We start from the raw sequence: 24501 nt of genomic DNA, 5'->3' as shown, positions 1-24501 counted from the left end.
TTCTCCTGCCTCAGCCTCCCAAATTGCTGGGATTACAGGTACCCACCAGCATGCTCAACTAATTTTTTAATTTTTAGTAGAGACAGGTTTTCACCATGTTGGCCAGGCTGGTCTCAAACTCCTGACCTCAAATGATCTGCCCACCTTGGCCTCCCAAAGTGCCGGGATTACAGCCATGAGCCACTGCCTGGTCCACCTCATCATCTTTCATACCGCAATAGGTTATCCTATCTCACTAATGCCCAGGAAAAGGAGAAGAGGGGTAGAAAGAGAAGGGATGGCTTTTCCCTTTCTACCCTAACCTCTTCACGCCCAGTCAACAATTCCTACTTCTTTTTTTTCTTCTGAGATGGAGTGTTGTTCTGTCAGCCACGCTGGAGTGCAGTGGTGTTGTCTAGATCACTGCAACCTCTGCTTCTCAGGTTCAAGCAATTCTCCTGCCTCAGCCTCCTGAGTAGCTGGGATTACAGGCACACCACCAGGCCTGGCTAATTTTTGTATTCTTACTACAGATGGGGTTTCACCAGTTCAACAGGCTGGTCTCAAACTCTTTACCTGGTGATCCACCCGCCTTGGCCTCCCGAAGTGCTTGGATTACAGGTGTGAGCCACTGCGCCCAGCCCAGCAATTCCCACTTCTTAAATTGACTATGCGGTCTATGCAAAGGAAAGAGGAAGCATGGGTACTCAGGACAGGCTCCCTTATGAACACAGCACATGTGGCGGACTTGGCTGAACTATGGGGCGATCATCACCTCTGAAATAACAGTCTGTATAGTTAAAGCTTGGTAATTACTCAGTATACTTATATTTGGTCCAACCAATCAGAACACATTAGGCTTCATGCAGTCTTTTGGGCTTAAACAGTTTGCTTCTGCTGTGCACAGGTAGCTGCTTTTTGAAACAGTAACCAGATTTCCACTGGAGCCTACACGTAGCTTCCATTAGATACAGTGACACCGGGTCTGATGTCTTGTAAGGACTCGATTTATGGCTTATAGGAGGTCTTCTCCTGATCAAACTAGCATTTGGGTTAGTCAGGAGGAGTGCCCTCAGCCAAAGGTTTCGCAACATAATGACTTCATTCCTCCTACTTTTCCTCAAGAGGCCCTGGAAGAGGGACAGATAAAATCAAACTCAGAAGGTGGCTGAAAACAATTTAAAGGCAAGTCTGAGGTTGGATTTTGGTTACTAAGCTACAGAAGCAAGTTAGAAAGGAGAGAAAAATGAAGGGGGAAGAAAAGGATTCTTTAGTTCTAAATAAGCAAACAAATTAATAGTCTCTGTCTGCCAGAAGCTTAAGAACGTGAAGTATAATGACATTTCCTCCTTTTAAAAAGGACCACACAGGGCACTCAAAGGAAAAGTACACGTTACAATAAAAACCAGAGAGGATTAATTGGAACAAAGGGAGTGGAATTTTCCTGCAACAGTCAGTATCCTTTAGAGCTTGGCATGCTCCATTATTTCTACAAAAGTCTATGATTTTGGAAGTTTCAGTATAATTTTAGAATTTCTAATATAGGATTTTGCATAGAAATGTCATGCCTGTCAAATTTCTGGGTGGCATGAAAGCTGCGAAAGAACTAAGATGTTTGATAGAGATTCAGAAGCTTATACACACACACCCTCACATAAAATCAGTGAGTTACCAACTACTAACTGGGAAAATACGTGCAATATGAGATAAAGTGTTAATATTCTTAATATATAGAGTTCTTATAAATCACTAAAAAAATGAAACACCAGTAGAAAAATTGGGAAAGTACATAACACAGAACCAACAGATATTATTAGGAGCTAATGTACACAGGAATCCATGGTCTCTAGTCACTAAAGAAATGCAAATTTAAATAGCTAGATATCATTTTCTATGACTAGAGGAAGCAAAACCAGAACCAGAGTGGAAATTCTAAGGAAGGAGATTTTGGCTCACTGAAAGTATAAACTTCCAAGAGAGCTTTGAAGAAAACAGAAGGACCTACTTGAAAGATCCAGTTCTGGCACTGAAGGGAATAAAAATTAGCTTATCCCATATCAGAAAGTAGACCAGGGCTTTTACCCTGAAATTAAAATGTTAGACTAGATGAGCAGTTTCCAAATGACAAAACAGACTCACAATCCTGGGCCATACCCCAAATTTGCTGAGCCGGAATCTCAGGATGGAGTTCAGAAACTTTTATTTTTTGAGATGGAGTCTTGCTCTGTTGCCAGGCTGGAGTGCACTGGCATGATCTTGGCTCACCGCAGCCTTCACCCCCTGGGTTCAAGTGATTCTTCTGCCTCAGCCTCCCAACTAGCTGGAATTACAGGCACGCGCCACCACACCCAGCTAATTTTTGTACTTTTAGTAGAGACAGGGTTTCACATGTTGGCCAGGATGGTCTCGATCTCTTGAACTCATGATCCGCCTGCCTCGGCCTCCCAAAGTACTGGGATTAGAGGCGTGAGCCACCATGCCCAGCCAGGAACTTATATATATATATATTTTTTTTTGAGACGGAGTTTCGCTCTTGTTACCCAGGCTGGAGTGCAATGGCGCGATCTCGGCTCACCGCAACCTCCGCCTCCTGGGTTCAGGCAATTCTCCTGCCTCAGCCTCCTGAGGAGCTGGGATTATAGGCACGCGCCACCATGCCCAGCTAATTTTTTGTATTTTTAGTAGAGACGGGGTTTTACCGTGTTAACCAGTATGGTCTCGATCTCTTGACCTCATGATCCACCCGCCTCGGCCTCCCAAAGTGCTGGGATTACAGGCGTGAGCCACCGCGCCCGGCCCAGGAACTTATATTTTTAAAAAATGATTCCACTTTTGGGCATGAGGAAACCAATGGACTGGATGATTCTGAATAGATGTCCTTTCAATGATCAGATTCTGGATTATGTAATATAATATTTATGATTTGGGTTTTCATGTGTCTCATCTTTAACAACTTATTCATAGATAACTCCACTATCCGGAAATTTATTCTCAACTGTGATGTTTGCAAAAGACAGCTAACCAGAAAAGGGATCTTAGATATTACAACTTATGTTTAATAATAATGACCTTGGTTAGGCTCACACCTGTAATCCCAGCACTTTGGGAGACTGAGGCAGGAGGATCATGAGGTTAAGAGTTCAGGACCAGCCTGGCCAATATGGTGAAATGCCATCTCTACTAAAAAAATAAAAAAAATTAGCCAAGCATGGTAGTGTGTGCCTGTAGTACCAGCTACTCAGAAGGCTGCCACAGGAGAATTGCTTGAACATGGGAGGTGGAGACTGCAGTGAGCCAAGATTGTGCCACTGCACTCTGGCCTGGGTGACAGAGTGAAAGTGTCTCAAAACAATAATCATAACCTCTAGGACAGAAAATATAGGAATTTAACAAATCTGCACTAACACTTGGGCAGCAAAACTTATAGTTTTATGATTAAATAAATCCCTATCTTCAATGAAAAAGAATGAGAGGGAAAAGATGATGACAGTGACCACTCAGACAAGGACAAGAAAGAAAACTGGTTCTTTCTAACTGTGTTTTTCAAAGTGGTCAGAGAGTGGGAGGAAATTTTTTTTTACAATTTCCCTTGCATAGATATACTCCTCCTTTCACCTAAATTTTGCAAATATTACCTGGAATATCAGATTATTGAAAAGGGCATGTATTCCAAGTTGTATATAAACCCAGGGTATCTTGTTACACGTTATGAATGCAGAATAAAATAACATACAAATACCTAAAGAAAGTGCAGAATACATATTTTATAATAAAACGTTTTGAGTACTTTATTAAAATACAGCAATCAAATTAAGTACTTCCATAAAATATGCAGAGATTAACATGCAGTTTCAACATATTTCACTGATAATCACCCCTGCTGTACTCTTACCATGACTTGTCTGTTTTAATCCAAGTTATATCCTGCTCACCCCGCAAATGCTCACTACTCAGTGACCTTGAAGATGAACTTCTGAGACTAAGATGTGCTGTTCTCATTTCAATTAAGGTGACACTGCCACACTCACTGAGCAAGGGAGAAAGAACAATCTCACAGGGAAAGGGGGAGTAGGGGTGTCTTTGATCCTGAAGTTCTTTCATTGGAAGAGAAGATCCCAGGCTAGTACTGGAAATGGCAGAAAAGTCAGTGAGTTTAGATTCTTTCCCAGTGATGTTCAACTTCTTATTCATGTGTAGAAACAGATGGTTCATTTTGTATATTTTGGCTAGAAAAATCAAGGTCTTATCTTAAAACACACCTGACTCTCTTATTGGTGTGTATTCTGGGTATTTTCAGGTCAGAAGACTCTTTCTCACATTTGGTCAGACAGCCACAGTTGTTGAGAAACTAACAGGAGCCTCACATTTCATTCTGCAATTAAATACACAGGCACAGCAGAAGTGGCAACCTAATATTAAAGGATACAAAGGTAGCTCAGAGAAGCCCCTCTCTTGAAAACTCTGCTGAAAGTTGGGAGGGAACTGAGAATAAAGTAGATGGCAATTGAAATGCTTCAGATAAGTTGAGCCAACTATTGAAGGATGAGTGGGCTCCCCAGGCAGTCTAAGTGTGCAAAAGGATTCTACTCCAAGATAGCAGCAGGGACAGACACAAGACAGAAGACAGACCTGGAGCAGACCAGTGGGTTCTCTAGGATTTCAGAACTTGGGTTCGAAGAAGATGAGAGGAGACCCTGCTGCCAATGATCACCAGACTCACATCACAACATCTTTGTGTGGATACTAGAGTATGGGCTTCATCTCATGGGCAGCAGGGAGCACAGTGGGACAGTATTTTTATTAGAAAGACATCACTAGAAGCAGAATGGAGGACAGGCTGGCAATGTGCAATACTGAATCTCAGTGGCTAGGTAAGAGGCTACTACTGTGGGAGTCAAGTGAGAGATGAAGACAGCTTGAACCAAGGCAGAGACAACAAGAGAGAGGAAGGGTCAAAGAAGAATGAGACTCTGATCAGATTCTCAAAGACAGGACCCTTCTCAAAAACTATACAAATGAGTCATCATATGCCCCAAAAGAAGTAGGTGGGATGACAGCAAAACACTCAGATACTACTAGGGTAAAATCTAGGCTTTGTTCTTTACTGGTTATGCAACCTTGAGCAATTTACTTAACCCCTCTGAGTCTCACACTAGTAAATCACCAGCTGTGCTCCCACCTCTTATAGAGTTGTCTGGAGAAACAGGGATAAAAAATACAAAGCTCTAGCTTAGTGACCAACACATAATGGGGGGAGCTCAAAGAAAAAGAAAAAAGGTCTAAGAAACAGACCACTGAGATTCACACATACACTTACTTTCTTTGTGTTTCTAAACAAAGATATAAACATGTCTATATGAGGTTAACAATTTTTTCTGAGGCCCAGAAAGCCCTTATTTAGCTCTTCTATTAGTAGAGCCAAAGAGAGTAATTTAGAAGGATTTGTATCAAATGTTCAAATGTCTGTTTGGTTCAATTAGCATGTACTGAACACCCTCCAGTGGGGATGTTTGGCTTATACTAGAAATCCTGGGTGTTGCACAATCAACTTCCATTCATCAACTCTATAGATGACCTAATGATGCCTGAATGGTTTCTATGGCATCAACATCACAGAATTTCTCTGACGTTAGTCTCCTATTGCCTATGCAGGAGAAGAGGAAATATATTCAATGGCTTGTTCCCTTGACACACACACACACACTCTCTCTCTCTCTCTTACTTCCCAAGCTAACTACCATGTATCCTAACTCCAAATCACTCTATCTTCCAAGCTTCCTCTAAATGGCAGCAGCCATGGCAGCACCTAGCTTCTTTATGCCTCTTTTCCTTGCTAGTGATGTTCATTTTGCCAGGAATAACTTTCATTCTCCTTCAAAATACCAACCGAAAGTCCATTCCTCTTTTAAGGTCCACGATGAAACATAACCCCTTCAGGAAGTTTCCTGACTATAAAATTAGTGGATGATAAAACAAAATCCGATATGGGTGTCGTGGCATGTGTCTATAGTCACAGCTCCTCAGGAGGCTGAGGCAGGAGGATCTCATGAGCCCTGGAGACCAGCCTCGGCAGCACAGTGAGATCCCCATCCTTTAATAACAAACGAACAACAACAACAAAACAAAAAACAAAATCCACACCCTCCCTAGGCTGTGATTCTCTGCCTGACTTCTGAAAGCTGCTCTGTAAATATTGGTTGAATAAATGAAACCACTTTATTTTAACACAAATCACAGATGTGAAAAGCAATCCCTCATGGGACAGGATGGAACACCAGCAAGAGGGTAGCATGGCACCTCACATCGTTTTATAAAATCAAAATATATCAGAATTTAAAATATAACATTTAGCAACATGTATACAGCTAGAGGTCATTATCCTAAGCAAATTAATGCAAAGACAAAAAATCAAATACCACATACTCTCACTTACAAATAGGAGCTAAACACTGGGTATACATGGACATAAATAGGAAAACAATAGATACTGGGGTCTAATAAAAGAGAGAGGAAAGGATGGGGCAAGGGTTGAAAAACTATCTACTGGGTACTACGCTGAGTACCTGGGTGACGAGACCATTTGCATCCCAAACCTCGGCATCACGCAATATACCCATGTGACACACTGCACATATAACCCCAAATCCAAAATAAATATTTTAAAATGTGATATTTTAAGATATAAAGTAGAGATAACATAGTAACAAAATCTGTATAGAAAAAGTACACCTATTATAAAACTAAATGAAGAAGGTAGAAGAGCAAACTATATTCAATTTAAACAATATTTAGGGAGTACTTCCTTTAAAAGTATTTACCCCAACACTGTCAAATATTATACCTAGCAAAACAAAACAAAACAAAAAAACAAAAACAAAAACAAAGAAAACCCAAAAAACCTCTGCTATGATATATATTTTCCGAGCGCTGGTTTCCTCATCTGTAAAACTGAGATATAAAACCTGATAATACCTAGAAACCCATGGTTTTTGTGGTAATTAAATTAGAAAATGTCCATATGTCACTGAGACATTGAAGATGTTTAATAAAAATTTACTGATGATTGCACTCAGTAATACCTCCTGCAATCTTTTTAAATTGTTTTGAGTCAAGGTCTCACTCTTTTGCCCAGGCTGGAGTGCAGTGGTGCAATCACAGCTCAGTGGACCAGCCTCATGGAGTCAAACAATCCTTCCACCTCAGCCTCCCGAGTAGCTGAGACTGCAGGCACAAACCACTACCATGCCTGGCTAATTCTTTGTTTTTTGTAGAGACAGGGTCCAACTATGTTGCCCAGGCTGGTCTCAAACTCCTGGGCTCAAGGAATTCTCCTACCTTGGCCTCCCAAAGCGTGGGATTACAGGTGTGAGCTACTGCACCCAGTCCCTCCTGTACTCTTTGTACTGTGTGCAGGGAGCACAAGTGGAGAGCTGATGGTGACGGCAGGGAGAGTGGTTTATTCTGGGACAGCAATGAATCATTTTCTCCTTTCTCATATGACTATTCATTTAAATGAAACTAGCTCCCTCTCTTCATGCTTAGAGGATATATTACTAACATTGCTGCTTTAATTCTATCTGATTATTCAATCTCTCCAATTCATTGCATAAAAAGGAGATATTTATTTGCTCAAATCAGTGTTTGAACAAAAATGTGAAGTAGAGAATTAAAAATGAACATAACCAGTTACTTTTTTCTTTTCTTCTTTCTTTAGGATTACAGTGAGCTAAGGACGAGGTACTGAGAGCAGTCCAGGTGATGGAAAGATTGGAAAAAATAGTTTCTAATATTTGATTAAATTGATCTTCCACATTGGAAAACTATGTGACACTTCATTTCGTTTCTTTTTCTACAGATTCAGCAAGCTGGTTGTTGAGTAAATAATAAAAACAATGGGGTATGGTTCTTGTCAATTTCTTTTGAAGATTTGGGCCTCCTGGATAACAGTGAAACCCTATGCGTTCTTAAACTACAAAGCGGGCTGTTAGTGAATTTAAGCAGAATTTTGATTGCAGTAAGTCTTGTCAAGAAGTTGTTTGAAAGACATTTGAGTCAAAGGTGCATAGAGTTTCTAATTAAGAATATTAAGCAAAAGCCACAGAATATTTTCCCCTTCAGAAAAACACAATTCAGGTTGGGTGCAGTGGCTCATGCGTGTAATCCCAGCATTTTGGGAGGCTGAGGCGGGCAGATCATGAGGTCAGGAGTTTGAGACCAGCCTGGTCAATATGGTGAAACTCCGTCTCTACTGAAATTTCAAAAATTAGCTGGGTGTGGTGGTACATGCCTATAATCCTAGCTACTCAGGAAGCTGAGGTAGGAGAATTGCTTGAACCCGGGAGGTGGAGGTTGCAGTGATCCGAGATTGCACCACTGCAATTCAGCCTGGGTGACAGGGCAAGACTGTCTCAAAAGAAAAAAACCAGGAATTCAAATATGGCTCAAATCTAGAGTCTAAGCCAGCAGGTAACAAATGTTCCTTTAAAGCTACCTCTAGCATTACAACGAGCCCATCAGTCATTTGCTCTAGGAAACTTAAGAAAATGAGATAACATGAGGCATCTGGCTGGGGTGCAAATGTGTCACATTCTTCAATGTTCCGTAAGCACTACCTGTTATTTGCTTTTTAGTCTCCAAGTCTCTGGTTTGCTTCAGCACCTGGAGAAGCCGAGGTACCCCATTTAGTTCAGCCACCTCCAATTTGTTGTCATTGTCTTCAAATACTAAGTTTCTCAAGGCCCCACACGCAGCTCGCTGAACATCTTCATTCTGAACTTTCAGGAGCTGCAGAAGCTTGGGGATGCCACGAAGCTGGTTAACCTAAGGAAGAAGTAGATGCATATTTCTAATATTAATTTTGAGGTGGCATCAAGATCAATGTAACACAAACAGATGAAGTTCACTGATGCTGATTATAATCTTTCTTTATCAATAACTATGTGTAGCACAAGGGAGACTCTTGTAGAACGTACCCCAGTTATAAGGCAGTATCTGTTATCAAGGAACTTAGAGTAAATTTGGGAAGTTAAGACTGAAACCTATGAAATGAGTGAAGGGGAAGATAGATTGATAAAGGGTACATGGATATTAGTGAAACAGAGTTAAGTGATAAGAGTTTGGAGCATAACAAAAATGAAGGGAATTGGGAATCTAGGCAGTAAGAAAAGTTTTATGACAGAATTCAAAATTATATAAGTTTTTTCCTAAGATAAAACTTTATAGTTCATATAAAATGAACAGTATCACCAGTATCACCTTCATCAATAGTAGAAGTAAAAAACGCATTTACCATGTCAACCTCAGTAGTAATGCAAACTAACCCTAAATTCTTATAATCAACTGCATTGAGTATTTTAAAAGACTTATAAAACTTATGCAAGTACTTTAAGCAGATAACATAACTTTACACTTTAACATGTGTTATTTAAAAAATACTCCTTCTATTCAAATACATAAGAAAGCGCATGCTATTAGAGAAAGGGCACAACCAGGAATGGGAAACAAATTGATGGTTTTAATTCTAAAACTTATGGGTGCGTAAGAAGGGGCCAAATAATCCTAATTTTAGCAAGGAGATTTTTTGTTTTAGTCTGAAAATATTATCTAAAGAAATCAGGCCGACTGTAATCCTAGCACTTTGTGAGGCTGTGGCGGGTGGATCATCTGAGGTCAGGAGTTCGAGACCAGCCTGGTCAACATGGCAAAACCCTGCCTCTATTAGAAATATAAAAATTAGCTGGGTGTGGTGGCACATGCTACCACGTAATGGAGCTACTCGGGAGGCTGAGGAAGAAGAATCACTTGAACCCGGGAGGCGGAGATTGCAGTGAGTTGAGATTGCACCACTGCATTCCAGCCTGTGGAACCCGAGACTCCATTTCATATATATATATATTAGAAGGTAGACACAGGGTGGGTGAAATAAAATATTAGGTTATAGACTGAAGGCTTTCCTTCTCATAGGCTTCTATTCACATCTGATTTTGAAACTTTTAAATTGGCAAGAGCTGTTGGTAACGATCTCATTTTCACTATCTTAATGCAAAAATTTTGGAGGAGATAAGTTTTTATGAACAGACATGAGCTTCCCTTTTGAATGGAGTTTGTCATTTAGGAAGGACACCCTAACCGCCAGCAGTTTACGCTCCAGGGAGAACTGCACACCTGGCCTGGGGCAAATTTGCAAATTTTCTATGTATCAGGCTCTAGCCTCCCTTTCATAGACAGATCAATGGTATTTAGGACACTGCCCTCTAATATTACATATTCCTTTGACAGGACTGGAGAAAAGACTAGAAAGGCAGAAATAAATATCAGAATTATAAAATAATCTAAATAATAAAATAATAGAATGATAATAATCACAATCATCATAATAAAGCAAAAATTACAACCCCTCTCCCTCCTACTTCTAACATTAAGAAGTGTCAGTATAGGCTGGGTGCAGTGGCTCACGCCTGTAATCCCAGCACTTTGGGAGGCTGAGGTGGACGAATCATGAGGTCAAGAGATTGAGACCATCCTGGTCAACATGGTGAAACCCCATCTCTACTAAACACACACACACACACACACACACACACACACACACACACATTAGCTGGGCACGGTGGCGCGTGCCTATAGTCCCAGCTACTCGGGAGGCTGAGGCAGAATTGCTTGAACCCGGGAGGCGGAGGTTGCAGTGAGCCAAGATCGCACCACTGCACTCCAGCCTGAGGGAGAGAGTGAAACTCTATCTCAACAAAAAATAAAAAAAGTGTCAGTATAGTGTTAGGAGTTTTATATACATTATCTAATTAATAGATTGCAAGAAACTTAAAAAGAAAGTACTCTTGATTCCTTTAAGGCTTCACTGGCCGTAATAAGGAATAATACTTCCACTTGCTAGCTCCCTTCTGAGGAGACATTTGCAGAACAAGAGACAGGTGGGAGAGTGGCTACAGCAATTTTGTTGGACTGTATCTAAAGCCATTTAAATACATGATAAAGATTTCTTAGCTGTCAAGTAAATCTAGTCCAACAGAGTATCTATTTGATCACTTCATCTATTCCCATTACAGGCTGAGTATTCCTATCTGAAAATCTGAACTCTGAAATACTTCAAAGTCTGAAACTTTGAAAGCTCACATAATGCTCCAAGGGAGTAATTCAAAATACTTCTGGCCCCAAGCATTTCGGATAAGCAATACTTAACCTGTATTACACTTCCTTAAAAGCAAAAACAAAAAACAACAACAAAAAAATGCCAATTTATGTTAAAACAATCTGTAATTCATGTTTCCCTAATTCCCTAGTTTTAATTTCATGGTAAGGTTTTAAGGTAAATTCATACTTTTTTTTTTTGAGACGGAGTCTCACTCTGTCGCTCAGGCTGGAGTGCAGTGGCGCAATCTTGGTCCATTGCAACCTCTGCCCCCTGGGTTCAAGGAATTCTCCTGCCTCACTCAGCCTCCCTATAGCTGGGATTACAAGTGTGCGCTACCACGCCCAGCTAAGTTTTGCGTTTTTAGTGGAGACAGGGTTTTGCGAAGTTGGCTAGGCTGGTCTTGAATTCCTGACCTCAAGTGACTTCCCCACCTTGGCCTCCCAAAGGGCTAGGGTTACAGGCATGAGCCACCACTCCCGGCTGGCTTCCTCCTTTTAATAAGTTAAATTGCAGAATGAAAGGCTTTGACTGGCAAAATAGCACTGTGGGATACATATCCATGTCTTCTGAGTGAGATCTGTTATTCTGTTACCATGTCACATTGCCTGCCTTTAAGTTTTTTGAGAAAATATGTTAACAATATAAATTCATACTTTTATAAGCTTCCTAAATGCCAGATAGACCAAATCTTCCCAGTAACAGTATACATAACAGATGCAAAAAGAAAATCCTATTGTCCTGAGGTACTTTAGCAGCTTTAGAAATATTTTATTAACTTAATTCGGAAGTTGCTTTCTTCAAAATACGATGGGAAGTGGCTTACTAGGCATACTGCAATTCAAGCTGCAATGACAGAATTAGTACAGGTAACATTACGGAAGCTTGCCCAGCTCAGACCTGCTCCCTTACCCTGTCACCTTTATCACCTGGGCTTTCAGCACTTGCTCTAGCCCGGAAAGAGAGAACTACAGACGCACCAGTGCTCAGATAAAGGCTGAAATCCGGCTATAGCTCTATTTACTGTAGAACTTGACTCCCTAGTGTCTGGCACTTATCCCAAGTTTAAAAATAGACTTTAGTTACTTTCATCCATTTTATCAAGCAAATGGATATAAATCCTGCTGAATGCAACAAGTTAATGACCTTCTCCTTGCACTGAACTAGAAGATGGTAGGTGATGAATCCTATCCGCATTAGGACCAATGTCAAATATGCTGCTCTTAACATCCAGGGAAGAAGCTGGGACCAGAAGGGTTGGTTGAGTTTCCCATTATACTGAAACCTCGGGGTATTTTCCCTCTTTTGGGAAAAGGAAAAAAGAAACAGACTACCATGAATGTTTCAGAACTTCAAAAAAGTGCTCGTTTGAGTTGGTTTCTAAATACATGAAAGGCCAGTCACATATGAGAATTTTAACTCTCTCTGAGGCTTTATTCTGATTCTCTTCCCTGCTAATCATAAAATAAGTAAATGACGAGGACTTCTGGTTGCAAATAAGCACCAGGGACACACCGCCTCTGCTGTGGCGAAGGCGCTCTCTGGCCCTGGAGCCTCAGCTCTCATTTCTACCTGTCTGGAAGGTTCTGCCCACTCTGCCTTTCCTCCTGCAAAGCCCTAATCATCCTGTGGGATCCAGCTCAAATGTCACCTCCCCTATGAAATGTCACTCCCTTTCTCTGCTTTCCCTCCCATTAGAATTAATCACTCCCTGTAAACCGGCATAACCTTTCTGGAAGGCAAGCGGCAATATGTGTCAAAACTTTTAAAACATTCACTTCTAGTAGCCTTTATTGAGAAATAATGTGAAATGCAGACACATACTAACAGGCAAAAATAGTGACTACATCATTTCTAATAGTAGAAAATAAGAAATCACAAACATCCAGCAACGAGAAAGACCGGTTGATGGTCGTCACAAAGCCACATGTTGAGGTATCCACGGGAGAGGCAGAGCTGACAGACACTTTATTAGCCATACAGTTCCCTCATTAGTCACATGTGAATTATTGTGTAAGATGAGCAATTACCAAAAGAAAGGGATGGAGGAAGATTTACCAAGCAAATGGAGAGCATAAAAAACCAGGAGTTGCATTCCTAGACTCTGATAAAATAGACTTTAAACCAAGAAAGATCAAAAGAGACAAAGCAGGGCATTACATAATGGTAAAAGGATCAATGCAACAAGAAGAGCTAACCATCCTAAATATATACGCCCCAATACAGGAGCAACCGGATGCATAAAGCAAGTTCTTAACGACCTATAAAGAGACTTAGACTCCCACACAATAATAGTGGGAAACTTTAACATGCCACTGTCAATATCAGACAGATCAACCAGACAGAAAATTAACAAGGATATCCAAGACTTGAACTCAGACCTGGAACAAGCAAACCTAATAGACATCTACAGAACTCTCCACCCCAAATCCATAGAATATACATTCTTCTCAGCACCACATCACACCTACTCTAAAATGGACCACATAATTGGAAGTAAATCACTCCTCAGCAAATGCAAAAGAATGGAAATCTTACCAGTCTCTCAGACCACAGGACAAACAAATTAGATCTCAGGATTAAGAAACTAACTCAGAACTGCACAACTTCATGGAAAATGAAAAACTGACTCTTGAATGTTGACTGGATAAACAATGAAATGAAGGCAGAAATAAAGATGTTCTTCGAAACCAACGGGAACGAAGACATAACGTACCAGAATCTCTGGGACACATTTAAAGCAGTCTCTAGAGGAAAACATATAGCAATAAATGCCCACATGAGAAGCAAGGAAAGATCTAAAATAGACACCCTATCATCAAAATGGAAAGAGCTAGAGGAGCAAGATCCAAAAAACTCAAAAGCTAGCAGAAGACAAGAAATAACTAAGATCGGAGCAGAACTGAAGGAGACAGAGACACAAAAAACCCTTCCAAAAAAATCAATAAATTCAAGAGCTGGTTTTTGGAAAAAATCAACAAAACAGTCAGACCACTAGCCAGATTAATAAAAAAGAAAAGAGAGAAGAATCAAACAGATGCAATAAAAAACGATAAAAGGGATATCACTACAGATTCCACAGAAATACAAATTACCATCAGAGATTACTACAAACAACTCTATGCACATAAACCAGTAAACCTGGAAGAAATGGTTAAATTCCTGGACATCTGCACTGTCCCAAGCCTAAACCAGGAAGAAATCGAGACCCTGAATAGACCAATAACGAGAGCTGAAGTAGAGGTAGCAATTAATAGCCTACCAACAAAGAAAAGCCCAGGTCCAGATGGGTTCACAGCCAAATTCTACCAGACATACAAAGAGGAGCTGATACCACTCCTTCTGAAACTATTCCAACCAATCCAAAAAGAGGGAACCCTTCCCAAATCATTTTATGAGACAAACATCATCCTGATATCAAAACCCGGTAGAGCCTCAACAAGAAAACTTCAGGCCAATATCGATGATGAACATAGATGGAAAAATATTCAATAAAATACTGGCAAACCGATTGCAACAGCACATCAAAAAGCTTATTTATCAAGTAGGCTTCATCCCGGGGATGCAAGGCTGGTTCAACACATAATCCATCACATCAACAGAACCAAAGACAAAAACCACATGATTATCTCAACAGATGCAGAGAAGGACTTACAAGAAATTCAACAGCCCTTTATGCTAAAAACTCTCAATAAACTAGGCATTGGTGGAATGTATCTCAAAATAATAAAAGCTATTTATTGAGGAACCCACAGCCAATATAACACTGAATGGGCAAAAACTAGAAGCATTCCCTTTGAAATCAGGCACTAGACAAGGATGCTGTCTCTCCCCACTCCTACTAAATATAGTATTGGAAGTTCTAGCCAGAGCAATCAGGCAAGAAAAAGAAATAAAGGGTATTCAATTAGGAAAGGACGAAGTCAAATTGTGTCTACTTGCAGATGACATCTTTGTATACTTAGAAGACCGCATCTTCTCAGTCCAAAATCTCCTAAAACTGATAAGCAACTTCAGCAAAGTCTCAGGATACAAAATTGATGTGCAGAAATCACAAGCATTCCGATACACCAATAACAGACTTAAAGAGAGACAAGAACAAACTGCCATTCACAATTGCTACAAAGAGAATAAAATACCTAGGAATACAACTAACAAAGGATGTAAAGGACCTCTTCAAGGAGAACTACAAACCACTGCTCAAGGAAATAAGAGAGGACACAAACAGATGGAAAAACATTGCATGCTCATGGTTAGGAAGATTGTGAAAATGGCATATTGCCCAAAGGAATTTATAGATTCAATGTTATACCCATCAAGCTACCTATGACCCTCTTCACGGAACTGGAAAAAACCACCTTAAACTTCATATGGAACCAAAAGAGAGCCCACATAACCAAGTCAATTCTAAGCAAAAAGAATAAAGCTGGAGGCATCATGCTACCTGACTTCAAACTATACTACAAAGCTACAGTAATCAAAACAGCATGGTACTGGTACGAAAACAGAGATATAGAACAATAGAACAGAACAGAGGCCTCGGAGGCAATGCCACACATCTACAGCAATCTGATCTTTGACAAACCTGACAAAAACAAGCAATGGGGAAAGGATTCCCTGTGTAATAAATGGTGTTGGGAAAACTGGCCAGCCATGTGCAGAAAGCAGAAACTGGACCCCTTCCTGACACCTTACACGAAAATTAACTCCAGATGGATTAAAGACTTAAATCTAAGATCTAACACCATAAAAACCCTAGAAGAAAACCTAAGGCAAAACCATTCAGGACCTAGGTATAGGCAAGGACTTCATGACTAAAACATCAAAAGCATTGGCAACGAAAGCCAAAATAGACAAATAGGATCTAATTAAATTCCAGAGCTTCTGCATAGCAAAAGAAACAGTCATTAGAGTGAACTGGCAACCAACAGAATGGGAAAAAAATTTTGCAACCTACCCGTCTGACAAAGGGCTAATATTCAGAATTAACAAAGAACTAAAACAGATTTACAAGAAAAAAACAAGCCCATTCAAACGTGGGCATAGGATATGAACAGACACTTTTCAAAAGAAGACATATATGAGGCCAACAAACATATGCAAAAATGCTCATCATCACTGGTTATAAGAGAAATGCAAATCAAAACCACATTGAGATAGCATCTCACGCCAGTTAGAATGGCGATCATTAAAAAATCTGGAGACAACAGATGCTGAAGAGGATGTGGAGAAATAGGAACACTTTTACACTGTTGGTGGGAGTGTAATTAGTTCAACCATTGTGGAAGACAGTGTGGTGATTCCTCAAGGCCTTAGAAATAGAAATTCCATTTGACCCAGCAATCCCATTACTGGGTATATATCCAAAGGACTATAAATCGTTCTACTATAACACATGCACACGAATGTTCATTGCAGCACTGTTTACAATAGCAAAGACCAGGAACCAACCCAAATGCCCATCGATGATAGACTGGATTGGGAAATTGTGGCACATATACACCATGGAATATTATGCAGCAATCAAAAATGATGAGTTCGTGTCGTTTGTAGGGACATGGATGAATCTGGAGAACATCATTCTCAGCAAACTGACACAAGAACAGAAAATGAAATACCACATATTCTCACTCATAGGCGGGTGATGAAAAATGAGAACACATGGACACAGGGAAGGGAGTACTAAACACTGGGGTCTATTGGGGGGGATAGAAGAGGGACAGCAGGGGCGGGGAGCTGGGGAGGGATAGCCTGGGGAGAAATGCCAAATGTGGGTGAAGGGGAGGAAGGCAGCAAAACACACTGTCATGTGTGTACCTATGCAACTGTCTTGCATGTTCTGTACATGTACCCCAAAACCTAAAATGCAATTAAAAAAAAGAAGAAAAAAGAAAGAAAAAATGCTCATCATCACTGGTCATTAGAGAAATGCAAATCAAAACTACATTGACATACTATCTCACAGCCATTAGAATGGCGATCATTAAAAAATCTGGAGACAACAGATGCTGGAGAGGATGTGGAGAAATTGAAACACTTTTACACTGCTGGTGGGAGTGTAAATTAGTTCAACCATTGTGGAAGACAGTGTGGCGATTCCTCAAGGACCTAGAAATAGAAATTTCATTTGACTCAGCAATCCCATTACTGGGTATATACCCAAAGGATTATAAATCATTCTACTATAAGGACACATGCACACGTATGTTCATTGCAGCACTGTTTACAACAGCAAAGACCTGAAACCAACCCAAATGCCCATTGACAATAGACTGGACAAGGAAAATGTGGCACATATACACCATGGAATACTATGCAGCCATAAAAAACGGTGAGTTTGTGTCCTTTGTAGGGACATGGATGAATCTGGAAACTGTCATTCTCAGCAAACTGACACAAGAACAGAAAATCAAACACCACATGGTCTCACTCACAGGCAGGTGTTGAACAATGAGAACCCATGGACACAGGGAGGGGAGCATCACACATTGGGGTCTGTTGCGGGGGACAAGGGGAGGGACAGCAGAGGGTAGGGAGTTGGGGAGGGATAACATGGGGAGAAATGCCAGATATAGGTGACGGGGATGGAGGCAGCAAACCACATTGCCATATGTGTACCTATGCAACAATCCTGCATGTTCTGCACATGTATCCCAGAACCTAAAGTACAATGAAAAATATATATATTTAAAAAATTAACAATTAAAAAGAAACATGAGTAATTACACGTCAGGCACATAGTAATTACTCAACACATGGCAGCAACCATCACCATTAGCATGTTAACTGAAATTTATAAAATATTATTAATGTTATAAAAATCCACGTCATTTAAAAAATGGGATATATCTGGGCGTGGAGGCTCACACCTGTAATCCCAGCACTTTGGGAGACCAAGGTGGGTCGGATCACTTGAGGTCAGGAGTTCAAGACCAGCCTGACCAACATGGTAAAACCTCTTCTCTACTAGTAACACAAAAAATTAGGTGGGCTTGATGGTGTAAGGCTGTAATGCCAGCTACTGGGGAGGCTGAGGCAGAAGAATCGCTTGAACCTAGAAGGCAGAGGTTGCAGTGAGCCAAGATTGCACCACTGCACTCTAGCCTGGGGGATAGAGTAAGACTCTGTCTCAAAAAAAATAAATAAATAAAATAAAAAATAAAAAATGGAATAAAATATCTATGCATTTCCACTCAATAAACATAGGCAAAAAGGAACTAAGATTAGGGAATTTGGGGGAAGTGGTAAATGTATGAATCATAAATAGGATCTGCCATTTTCTATGTTTTCAAATAGTGAGGCTGCATTTGTGCACACTTTAAAAAATCGAAACAAAAATAATTTTTTTTGTGGGGACAAAGAAAGCTACATACGCAATGTGATTGAAAATATGTAAATATATGCATTAAAAATTAGAGAATAAGCTAGGTGTGGTGGCTTATGCCTGTAATCCCAGCACTTTGGGAGGCCAAGGTGGGCAGATCACCAGAGGTCAGGAGTTCAAGACCAGCCTGACCAACATGGAGAAACCTAGTCTCTACTAAAAATACAAAATTAGCTGGGCATAATGGCACATGCCTATAATCCTAGCTACTCAGGAGGCCAAGGCAGGAGAATTGCTTGAACCCAGGAGGCAGAGGTTGTCATGAGCTGAGATCACACCATTGCACTCCAGCCTGAGCAACAAGGGTGAAAACTCCATCTCAAAAAAAAAAAAAAAAAAAAAGAGAGAACAAAACCAAAATGATTATGGTACGATTATAGGTATATTTTCTTGTTTTTTAACTTCTCAAATTTCTTATCATGAACTTGAATTTGTTTTATAATAAGTTTTTGCAAGATATTTATGGAAGTAACTACTTCAGCGATGACGTATGAAACAGGCATGACAATAAGACCACGTTAAGAAGGATCTTACATACTAAATTAAGAGATTTGTCTTTTATCCTGCAGGCAACAGTCTCCCTGGGGGCTGTGAGGCATGAGACCATATTAGGAATGGATGTGAAGGGAGACAGGGATATTAATCTGGAGACAGCTGGATTAACAAATGATGGTGCTGGGATCAAGAGAGTAGCTTTGAGTAGGGAGAAAAAGATGTGGGTAGATTCCAGATACTTTTAGAAGCAGCATTAATAGGACTTGAAGACTGAGTGAATATAAGAGGTAAGGAAAAAAGAAGGTTCAAAGACTGTTCAAGTTTTCATGTCAAATTACCTGGGTGAACTACCCTCCTGCCACTGACAGGGAAACACTATGATCGGAGTTATTGCATTGGGGCAGGCAGTACACAATTATCTGACTGCATTGTTAGGACAACTCTTGGTAGGAGAACTATTATTTCCACTTTACAGGTAAGAAAGCTGAAACTCAGAGAAGCAAAATATCTTGTCCAAGGTCATCTATGTAATTAGGGTGCTGGGATTCAAACTCAGTGAGCAGTGACTCTTGAGAGACCATGATTAAACCACCAATGTCCTGCCTCCCAGCCCAACAGAAAGAACAAGTTTAGAGAGAGGGTTGGAGAGTAGAGAAGACAAACAAAGGAAGATATATTTAGGCCAGGTGCAATGGCTCATGTCCGTAATCCTAGCACTTTGGAGGCCAACATGGGAGGACTGCTTGAGTCCAAGAATTCAAGACCAGCCTGGGCTTGAACAAAAAAAACTTTTAAATTACCTGGGTGGCCGGGCGTGGTTGCTCACGCTTGTAATCCCAGCACTTTGGGAGGCCAAAGTGGATGGATCACAAGGTCAGGAGTTCGAGACTAGCCTGGCCAACATGGTGAAATTCCGTCTCTACTAAAAATACTAAAAAAATTAGCTGGGCGTGGTAGTGGGTGTCTGTAATTCCAGCTACTCAGGAGGCTGAGGCACAAGAATCACTTGAACCTGAGAGGCAGAGGTTGCAGTGAGCAAACATTGCACCACTGCATTCCACCCTGGGTGACAGAGTGAGACTCCATCTCAAAAAAAAAAAAAAAGCTGGGCAAAGTGGCATGTACCTGAAGTCTCAGAGGCTCAGGAGGCTGAGGCTGAGACAGGAGGATTGCTTGAGCTCAGAAGGTTGAGCTGCAGTGAGCCATGATAGTGCTAGTGCACTCCAACTTGGGCAATAGAGTAAGAGCATGCCTCAAAAAAAAAAAAAAAAAAAAAAAAAGAGAGAGAGATCAACAGCATCAAACACCAAGAACCCTAATCAAAGAAAATGAGGACTGAAAAGCTGCTACTGGTTTTAAAAGTTTTATGATTTAAAATTTTGATCTCTATGTCCAAATTATAATTTTCTCTCATACATACCTTTAAAAACTATAGTACCATGCTTAATATAAGAAGGATTTTTCAAATTGTTCTTGGGTTATGACATTATAATTCTTAGATTATCTATGAAGCATATACATTTTTAGTTTTGGATGTAATTTTCATGTTTCATCATTCTAAAAACCAGTCTTTGTTCTGGCTTTGTCTCTGAGTAAGAGTCAAGCCAGCAAACATAACTTCAAGCCTATGTGGAAGCAAAATGATATTTTTAATCAAATTAGTAACTTAAGAGATAGTAGAAATCTAGTCCAACTTGGGCAACAGAATAAAGTTCCAGTAAATCATACTACAAAAGCCAAACATACACAATAATGCCCAGTTTTTAAAAACTGGGAATAGGCCCTGGTGTGGTAGCTCATGCCTATAATGCCAGTACTTTGAGAGGCCGAGGTGGGAAGACTGCCTGAGCCCAGGGGTTTGTGACCAGCCTGTGCACACAAAGAGACCACATCTCTATTAAAAAAAAAAAAAAAAAAATTAGCCAGGCATGGTGGTACATGCCTGTGGTCCCAAATGATTGGGAGGCTAAGATGGGAGGAATGACCCACAGAGGTTGAGGCTGCAGTGAGTCCTGATCACACCACTGCACTCCAGCCTGGGGAACAGAACGAGACCCTGTCTCAAACAAACAAATCCCATAAAAAAACCATGAATAAAAAAAGATTTAAACATTTATCTCTAACTAGCTATTAGAGGATCAATATTTAGCCCCATTCCCTTCACCTATATGTATAAAGAAGGTTCATCATTAGCTAAATATTTCTTCTAAAATCCTTACTCATTCTTCCTATGAAACAAATAGACAAAGGTCAGTGAGAAACGCTCCATAATTATACAACTTGTGAAAAGGAAAACAATCTAGATGTGGGGAAAAGTCTTTTAAAGCAATATCTAAAATACAGATACCAAGATAGAAAATATTGTTTGCTCTCACAAGAATTTTAAAATCCTGCATGATGAAAGATACCATAAACAAAGTTAAAAACAATAATGAAAAAAATAAAGCAGGAGAAACTATTTGCCACATATGTAACAACAGATTAATACGTGTAGTAGGTAAAGAACTGTAAGTCATTAAGAAAGAGACATACCTTAGTAGAAAAAATACACAATGGATTAAAAATGACAATTTACTGAAGAAATATAAGGTCAAAAATGACACCGAAAGGTGCTCAACTTCGTGAATAATTAATGAAATGTAAGTGAAAAAAATCAGCAGAAGCTCTTTTTTGTGACCCTCACTTAACTGAACTGCAGGGTTTACCAACTACACTCTCTTTTCCCTCTGTGAAACCTTGATTTCAGAGTACTATCAAAGTTGGTAGGTTACTCTATTTGAGCCTTTGCACTTCTATTTCTACCAGTTGAGTTACATGTTCACCAATAGTAATTTAGGTGTGTTTCCCAGTGTATGTATATCAATTGCATGTTATTATAATTACATAATTTACTTACCTATTCTATAAATGGATGGAATATAAGCATAGAAAAAATACTTATTTCTCAGAAAATTAATTTGAATGCTTTGGGAAAACTATATAAAGGGAAAAAGCTTAAGAGAGCTCTCTAATTAGTTGTGGGTAGAATTAATGTTAAGAGACTAGGATTTGAACTCAGATGGATTAGTTCCATTAAGTTCTCATTTCACTTTAAACTTAACTAAAAATGGCAGATGATGTATAATGGGCATAGTTTATACATGCAAGATGATGACAAATTCTAAAAAATTATTTATTTTATAATTTTAAGAAAGATTTTTCTCAATAACTTTGTGTGTGTGTGTGTGTGTCTGTGTGAGTGTGTGTGAGACAGAGCCTCTCTCTGTTGCCTAGGCTGAAGTATAATGGCATGATCCTGGCTCACTGCAACCTCTGCCTCCTGGGTTTCAGCTATCCTCCTGCCTCAGCCTCCCGAGTAGCTGGGACTACAGGCATATGCCACTACATCAGTTAATTCTCGTATTTTTAGTAGAGATGGGGTTTCACCATGTTGGCCAGGCTGGTCTTGAACGCCTAACCTCAGGTGATACGCCTGCCTTGGCCTCCCAAAGTGCTGGGATTATGGGTGTGAGCCATAGCACCTGGCCCTCAATAACTCCTTGATTGGACAACTATTAGTCTTGATTCCAAAACAGAAGAAAATTTCCATGATAATTAAATGCCTATTTTGGTTATCAGATTAACAAAAACAAACAAAAGAATAATACCTTGTGTTAGTAACGGTACATGGAAATGAACACTCTGATACAATGTTGATAAGAGTATAAACTTGCACAATTTTTGGGAGGACTTATTTATCAAAGTTAAAAATGGCTCGATAGTAGTTAACAATTCAACTTACCTACTGACTGAAACAAAAATTGGACAAGACATACAATGGTTTCAATAACTGGATATGAGTAAATGACAGACATCAATCCCTTAGATATCACTGTTCCCAGGCTATGGGGCAGTGGGAGAAAACTTAAGTGAAGCCCAACAGGGCTGAGGGCACAGAGCTCAGAGTCTGAGAAGACCAAAGGGGCTAATTTTTACAGAAAAGAGTACCACACAGAAAAGAACTTAACAGAAAGAGAACTCCTGAGATCTGCAGAGATCTGCCCTCTAGTATTCAGCAGAGTATTAATCATTGTATGTGGTATGAGGAAACTGTCTGAGGCCAGGGAAATCATCATTCAAAAGAATTTAAGGGAACAGCTCTTCACGTTCACACAGGCCTAGGAACAATGACTATTTTTATCAGCCAGCCAGAAAAATCTTAAAATTCCTGCTACATTACGTAGAATTCTCAGAAGTGTCCTGCCTTAAGAGCAGGGATTAATTATCGCTAGAACAAATGCTCCTCTGGTTCCACCTAACAAATCTTAAAAGTAGAATTTGAGGGCAAGGGGAGGGAGAGCATTAGGACAAATACCTAATTCATTCGGGGCTTAAAACCTAGATGATGGGTTGATGGGTGCAGCAAACCACCATGGCACACATATACGTATGTTACAAATCTGCACTCTGCACACGTATCCCAGAACTTAATTTTTTTTTTAAAAGTAGAACTTGAAAGGATCAAACTGTTTCCAAGTACCTTAACTGCACCAGAACAAAGCTCAAGAATATTTACAAAAATATCCAGCATCCAACAAGACAAAACGCAATGCCCTTGAGCCAACAAAAACTGCCAGGCAAGCAAAGAAGAAGAAAAATACGACCCATAATGTGGAAATAAAGCAATCAATCAAAAGCTACCTAGAATAGACACAGATGTTGGAATTAGCAGACAAGGACATTAAGGTAGCAATTTTATCTGTTCAAAAATCTTGAGCAGAGATGGAATGTGTTAAATAGAAACACAGAAGACATAAAAATACTCAAATCTAACTTTTAAAGATGAAAATTTCAATGTATGAAGAAAAAATACACTGAAAAAAATGAATGGTATATTAAAAACTGGCATATTAGCCTGTAATCCCAGCACTTTGGGAGGCCGAGGCGGGTGGATCACGAGGTCAACAGATCGAGACCATCTTGGTCAACATGGTGAAACCCCGTCTCTACTAAAATTACAAAAAATTAGCTGGGCACGGTGGTGCGTGCCTGTAATCCCAGCTGCTCGGGAGGCTGAGGCAGGAGAATTGCCTGAACCCAGGAGGCGGAGATTGCGGTGAGCCGAGATCGTGCCATTGCACTCCAGCCTGGGTAGCAAGAGCAAAACTCCGTCTCAAAAAAAAAAACTGGCATATTAAACACTTATTAAGATATTAGGAAACTTAAAGCATAGGAATTAAGCTTATCTAAAAACACAGAGAAGGAAGATTAAAAAGGAAAGACCTGGGTGGTGTGAGGTGGCTCACTCCTGTATCCCAGCACTTTGGGAGACAGAGGTGCATAGATCACAAGGTCAGGAGTTCAAGACCAACATGGTGAAACCCTGTCTGGCCTGGCCAACATCATGAAATCCTGTCTCTACTAAAAATACAAAAATTAGCTGGGCATGGTGGCATGCACCTGTAATCCCAGTTACTCAGGAGGCTGAGGCTACTTAAGAATCGCTTGAACCCGGGAG

General features: G+C 40.1%; 1 protein-coding gene across 3 annotated transcripts in view; it reads right to left on the bottom strand.

Moving 5' to 3' along the window:
* The window catches only part of PKP2 (plakophilin 2), a 123211-nt gene that overhangs the window by 59781 nt on the left and 38929 nt on the right, over positions 1–24501 (bottom strand). For all 3 annotated transcript variants that reach the window (XM_009003647.5, XM_002752378.6, XM_054238178.2), the window contains exon 5: positions 8592–8799. In XM_009003647.5, coding sequence (XP_009001895.4) covers positions 8592–8799 — 208 coding nt within the window. The remainder of the gene's footprint in view (positions 1–8591; positions 8800–24501) is intronic.

This window comes from Callithrix jacchus, chromosome 9 (assembly GCF_049354715.1).
Source record: "Callithrix jacchus isolate 240 chromosome 9, calJac240_pri, whole genome shotgun sequence".
Taxonomy (NCBI): Eukaryota; Metazoa; Chordata; class Mammalia; order Primates; family Cebidae; genus Callithrix; species Callithrix jacchus.
Note: the sequence above shows the minus strand (reverse complement) of the source record. Positions and strands in the feature narration are given on the sequence as shown.